This window comes from Sapajus apella, unplaced genomic scaffold (assembly GCF_009761245.1).
Source record: "Sapajus apella isolate SASKATOON/1434 unplaced genomic scaffold, GSC_monkey_1.0 scaffold60, whole genome shotgun sequence".
NCBI classification, from domain to species: Eukaryota; Metazoa; Chordata; class Mammalia; order Primates; family Cebidae; genus Sapajus; species Sapajus apella.
In genome coordinates, this window is record NW_022437000.1 from 14,025,976 (window position 1) to 14,032,795 (window position 6,820).

The 6,820-nt window shown below is 45.9% G+C and overlaps 1 protein-coding gene across 1 annotated transcript in view; it reads left to right on the plus strand.

The window, feature by feature from the left end:
* CFAP97D2 (CFAP97 domain containing 2) overlaps window positions 1-6,820 on the plus strand; it is a 14,250-nt gene that overhangs the window by 5,098 nt on the left and 2,332 nt on the right. Inside the window, exon 2 of the mRNA XM_032246352.1 lies at window positions 4,633-4,713. Within this exon, the coding sequence (XP_032102243.1) occupies window positions 4,633-4,713 (81 nt within the window). The remainder of the gene's footprint in view (window positions 1-4,632; window positions 4,714-6,820) is intronic.

Below are 6,820 nucleotides of genomic sequence, written 5' to 3' on the forward strand. Positions count from 1 at the left end.
TCATATGGACGTACATACTTTATACATACGTACAAACACATATATATGTTGTTTTTGGAAAAATAATTGCAATCTGTGTCAGAAAGGGTTATTATCCATATATATATGGATTTCTGAAAGTAAGGGTAATATGTAAATGTGTGTCATAAAGGGTTCTTACCCTTATTTATAAAAGGAACTTCTAAAAGTAGGAAGAAAAATGCAAACCATCCCATGTAAAAATGGGCACGGGGTATCACCAAAGTTCACAGAGAAAACATTGCAAATAGCTCTTTAAAAAAAAAGACAAAGTCCTGGGCTCAAGCAGTCATCCCGCCTCAGCATCCCAAAATGCTGGGGTTGCAGGCATGAACCACTGCACCCAGCCAACAAATAGCTCTTAACTTAGAAAAAGATTATCAGCTTCCGTATTTTAGAGAAATTCAAATCAAACTCACACTCTAATACCTCTGCTCAACTATTAGCTTGGCAAAAATCCAAAATGTTGTTGGCAGGGTTCTGTGGAAAGGGGCATGACCATCAAATGCTGATGGGTGGGCAGCGGGCCCAGACCTACGGGGGAATTGAGCATAATCTAATACAATTGCACACACATCTGGCCTTTCACGCTGCAGTCCCAATTTCAAAGATATACTGGCAAAGATACAAAACAATATTGTAAAATATTTTAATTGCAGCATTTTTTGTAATAGCAAAATGGGAACGAACCCATATGTCCATCAGGGAGCTGGGTAAATAAATTAGGGTGCTTTTAACACAATAAAGTATGATGCTTTAAAAAGGAATGAGAAACATCTCTATATACTACTATAATGTTATTTCTAGGATGTTCTGTTTAATGAAAAAAGCAAGGTGGAGAAAAATGTGTAAAATATACAATGTTTATCTAAAAAGGGGATGAAATGTATATCTATATACACAAGCACATATATGTAATAAATATATGTACACATAAACACATATTCTATGTTCTTACACTTTGAGGAATGTAAAGAGTAACGATAAAATCAGAAGAATGTCAATGGAACAGGGAGAAGATGAGCGTATAGAACTTAGACGTCTTGGAAAAAGTTGTTTGGCACACTTGGCTCTGGTGCCACGTGAATGTTTTACATACTACCAAACAAAATTAAATTTAAAAAGCATCTCTAACTATTGGAAATAAAATGAACCTAAGTGCAGATGTAAGTGACGCCATAGCCATGCTGAGAGGAGCTGGCCCTTCCAGCTGCCTTTGAAACTCAGTAATGTGGGTATTCACGGTGAGATCCTCTAGTCACAAAACAGTGTCAAAAAATTAAGCTATTTTCAGTAATCACGTTAATGGTGGCATGTCAGTATTATTTCTAATCTTTTTTTTTTTTTTTGAGATAAGGTCTCACTCTGCGGCCCCAGCTGGAGTGCAGTGGCGTGACCACGGCTCCCTGCAGCCTCCATCTCCAAGCCTCCAGCGATGCCCCCACCTCAGCTTCCCAAGCAGTTGGGACCACAGGCATATGCCGCCATGACTGGTTAATTTTTTTTAATTTTTTGCAGAGACTGAGGTCTCATTGTGTTCCCCAGGCTGGTCTCAAACTCCTGGGCTCAAGCGAAGCTCCCGACTCAGCCTCCCAAAGTGCAAGGATGACAGGCTGAGCCACCACGCCCAGCCCAGATTGCTGTGTTCACAGTGGAACAATCAAATGAGTAATTCTGTTGGTGTCATTAAGAACTGGGAATTTCCACTTGGGAAGAGTGAAATGCAGAAGCAAGATCAATGAGGCTAAGAGGAAGGCAGGCCTGAACTGGAATTGGAAGGAGCATGGGCTCTCTCCACTGCAAAGGGCTGGAAACAACAGCAGCCTCCTAATTACAGTGACTGATACTCAAAGGCCATTTCTCACCAAGAGAACCAGAGCACAGTGGTAGAAATGGCTGATCCCAAGTTGAGATAGGATATATGCAAAATAAGCCGGCATTACCTTGTCACTCTAGAAGCCAAGGAGCCCGTTGAGTCTGCTAGGTTGTGTGGAAAGGTCCCAGGAGCCACTGGAGAAGGCTCTCACCGGACAAAGATGGACAAGTTGAGCACCAATAAGGAAGTTATTTATTTATTCTTGAGACAGAGTCTCACTCTGTCGCCCAGACTGGAGTGCAATGGTGTGATCTCACCTCCGCGGTTTGAGTGATTCTCCCACCTTAGCCTCCCAAGTAGATGGGATTACAGTTTCACGCCATCATGCCCAGCTAATTTTTGTATTTTTGTAGAGATGAAGTTTCACCATGTTGGCCAGGCTGGTCTTGAACTCCTGACCTCAGGTTATCCACCTGCCTTGGCCTCCCAAAGTGCTGGGATTACAGATGTGAGCCACAGTGCCTTGCCAAAGTTAATGAAATAGATTGAAACATGCCAAATATATTTTAACATTATACTTCCTAATGTCTTTAAAAAAACACTTCACTAGTCATCTTTGGAAGGTACTAAGAACCAACTTACTATTTTGAAAATTGGCAAATAGAGAAAACCTAGTAATTTTCCTGCCAATGCAAAACTTTTCTTTATAGAAGTATTCCAGCCTATAAATATAGATTGAATGATGGAATTAGAATATTTTCATTTTTCAAACCATAATCAGGTAATGAATCAAGGATCATTCACTGCTGCTAACGTCACGAGGTAGAGACAAGCAGAAATTTGTACCTTCCAATAAAATGTCACTATATCACCTATGGTTTATCAAGGGGAAAAAAAGGAACCTGAATTTCTAACTGCCAATATACAGAAAATGTCAGGCCTGTGATCAGCAAAATCCAAACTCCGAAACTCTACAGGACCAATTATCTGGATTTCTCATAGCAAATTGCAGGGAGATAAACAGGGAAATTATACAGCAGACGTAAGAGATTTGCCGAACAGTGACAATATGGGCCTTTTTATGTGAGTCCTGAGTCAAACGAGGAAGGGAGGAGGGAGAAAGGGAGACTGGGTCTCCGTTTTTTAATGCTAACAAGCACTCTGCTGGGAACACTCATTCCCCCTAAGAGCAAACATTCATTGATGATTCTGCCAAAACCAATCTCTACAATGATGATTACAAAATGGTGATTTTTCGACCGCTTCACTGCCTCTACCTTTACCAACTGGCATTTTGCTGTAAGGAAGCACTCCCTTCCCTCTTGTACTTAATGTTTAAATTAAACAAGAAGCAACATCAGATAACATCAAGGGGTTCAAAAGGCTTTGGTCAACAAGTTCTGCCATCAGGCAAGCTAGTGTGACATTTTTAATAACAGTCATGGATCTCAAATCTTTATCCAGAGCTTGAAGGAACTTGCTTCTAGAAAACTCTGTGCAGGCATCTCATATTAAACATGTTTAACTCAGAATTCACCGTCCATACCGCAAACCCACTCACCACCAACCCACTCTGTCTTAGTGTCACCACATATGAAAACTGGAAGCAGAGGGCATTCTTCATTTCTTTTTCTCCCTTCACACCCCGCCCCGCCCCGCCGACACATGCACACTGCACCTGGGCGCGGCTCCTGCCAGCTCCCCCAGCCAGTGGCCCCACAGACCTGAGCATGCTGCAGGCCCAGGCCTCCTCTCTGGATGACCACAGGAGCCTTGGCACTGGCCTCCCCACCTTCTTTCAGGCTTCTCTTCCTTCACACATAGTGACAGAGGAGGTTGCAAGAAGTGACCATGTGACCATGTCACTCCTCTGCCTCTGTTCTCAATGCTTCCCTGTCCTTTGGGGGCCAAGTTGCAGTTCCTAAGTGTGCTCTGTGCACCTCACCAACCAGCCCTTTCTCCACCTCCTGACGTCCCATTGCATCTTCTCCGTCTGCTATGCTGTCACCACCCTGCCCATGGGTTCTGTCCCCATGCCGGCCATCCCGTGAGTTCCGTCCCTAGGCTGGCCATCCCGTGAGTTCTGTCCCCAGGCTGGCAATCACATGGGTTCTGTCCCAGGCCGGCCATCTGGTGAGTTCTGTCCCCACATCAGCCATCCTTCTCCACATGCTCGGGGTCTCTCCCTCTGCTGGGCAGTTTTCCAGTACTGTCGCCTTCAGGTTATCCATTAGCAGGTTCCATAGTTATCAATCTGTAAAGGAACATTCCAGAATGTGCAGGGATTTTTATTGCAGGCAGTGATGCATACAGGTCTCACACATTTAACCTGTCGCATTTTAAAATATAAATGCTTCCCTTATTTGTAAATTTCCCAATTGGGAACTTTAGAGATTGTTGTACAGCTAACTCGTGCGTAAGATGCTTATCCCGAAGTGCTGGTGGAGAGCTTGGAGATTAAAGTGAGGCGGATGCAGGGACATAACTCACTGCATAAAAGGCCTCTTGGCAATAGAGTGCAGGCTGCAAATGTCATCAGGTGGTGGGCATTTAATGAATTCCCACCCTGCGCCCACTTAATTCTCTCTTTTAAAAGGTCAATGGAGGCTCACTTCTGAGGGTGCCTGTCTCCCTCCAGGAGATACCCAGATTCCGAATCGAAGCACAGGCCTCTTTCAGAACTTCATGCCATGGGCTGACGTGGAATCCCTGGTGCCACGAAAGGCCCCAGAGCAGCAGGGTCTGAGCTCACGCTCTGCAACACTGTGCCCAGCTAACACTGCCTCCTCACGCCCCAGGTCCAGAGCGCCCAGCCGCTGGTAGACACCCGTGCCCCGCTGACGTTCCGCCACCTCCAGCTGAAGCTCAAGAGGCTGAAGGTACACTTCTACCTTTCTTAACATAATAGCTGACTAGAAAATGCCAGCTTAAAAGCCCAGGAAAATAGAAAAGGCAGGTTTAGTTAGGAATAAACTCACCAAAGGCAAAACGCAGTCTAGGTGATGAATTCGCCCGTCTGTCCCTGAGGGAGCTGTTTGGTAATTGCAGGAGAAATCTTCCCCTGTCGCCATGCTGACAGTACACCAAGAAGTGTGTGACACACAGCTCGATCAATTTGGACATTTGCCAAGTCTAAGGACATGCCCATGGCATGTCCCCAGGTGGTCCTTGAGAACATGGTCTCAAGGTGTTCAAGATACAGCTTGGTTTTGTGCATTTCAGGGAGACTGGACACATCCATCAATACGTGTAAGGTGTACACATACGTGGATTGGTTTGGTCCAGAAAGGCAGGGCAGCTTGGAGTGGGGGCAGGGGTACTTTCAGGTCACAGGTGGATTCAAAGATTTCCTGACTGCCAATTGGTTGAAAGAATTTGTCTAAAGACCCTGAATCAATAGAAGGGAGTGTCTGGGTCAAGACAAGGGGTTGTGGAGACCGAGGTTCTTATCCTGCAGGCAAAGCCTCCAGGTAGCGGGCTTCAGGGGAAATAAATTGTAAATGTTTCTCTTCAGACTTTAGAAGGTGCCAGACTCTTAGTAAATTCTCTCCTGGATCATGAAGAAGACCTGGAAAGGGAAGGAGATTCTCTACAGAATGTAGATTTTTCACAAGAGACAGCTTTGCAGGGCCCTTCCAAAATAAATCAAAAAAATGTTTTGGGGGATAAAATACTTGCAATGCTTTTAAGGCCTGCTATCTATCATGTTGGTATCTTAGTGCTACAGAGAGACCTTTCGTCAGTCTTAAGGTCTCTATTTTAACCGTAATGCTGGTCAGCTGTGCCTGAATCCCACCGGAATGAGGGCACAATGAGGCATGTCCAACCCCACTTCCCATCGTGGCCTGAACTGGTTTGTTGGTTTAACTTAGGAATGCCCTTGGCCAAGGGGAGGGGTCCGTTTAGTCGGCTGGGGGTTGTGGAGGGGTTTAGAACTTTATTTGTGGTTTACATAATGCATCATGTCTTGGGGGAAGGGGAGTGGTTCACAGTAACAACGTATTCAGTGCTGTTCCAGGTAACTAGCATCATTCCTTCACTGTGAACCATTTCTTAACCACCTCAGAACGCTGGGTTGTTTGTTTTTGAGATAGAATCACTCTGTCGCCCAGGCTAGAGTGCAATGACACAATGTCAGCTCACTGCAGCCTCAGCTCCCAGGTCAAGCGATTTTCCTGCCTCAGCCTCCCAAGTAGCTGAGATTACAGGCATGCTCAACACGACTGGCTAGGTTTCGTATTTTTAGTAGAGATGGAGTTTCGCCATGTTGGCCAGGCTGGTTTCGAACTCCTGACCTAGGTGGTCTGCCTGCCTCTCCCGCCCAAAGTGCTGGGATTACAGGCATTGTTTATCTCTTGAAGTTTAGGTCATTTGATGAGTGAGAATTGCATGGTTATCTCAAAGTATTGCCTCCAGGACAAAATGCTGTGGGCTTTCTATGTGCCTGCTAAGCAAGGTTTGCTGTAAATGAGCTGAACTGAAGCCCAGTAACCAGTCTTGAGCTTATCTGCTTATCTGCAGATCGACCCCTTGGATGCCTAAACCGAGAGGCAGATTCTTTTCCTCTGGGCTCAAATGTTCCCTTCTTATAATGGAATAAAATATCTCTATGTTTATTAAGCGGGGATGATACACGCAGGGACACACTGTCACACTTTAGAGGGGACTGTACACGCAGGGACGCACCATCACGCCTCAGAGGGGACCGTACACGCAGGGTGGCACTGTCATGCCTCAGCGGGGACTGTGCCCACTAGGAGACACCGTCACGCCTCAGCGGGGACCATACACACAGGGAGTTACCACCACGCCTCAGCGGGGACCGTACATGCAGGGAGGAACCGTCACACCTGAGCGGGGACTGTGTGCACAGGGACACACAGTGTGTCCTGTGCAAACGGTTCACATTGAGGCATGACGGTGCGTCCCTGCGTGTACTGTCCCCGCTGAGGCGTGGGTGCGTCCCTGCGTGTACGGTCCCCGCTG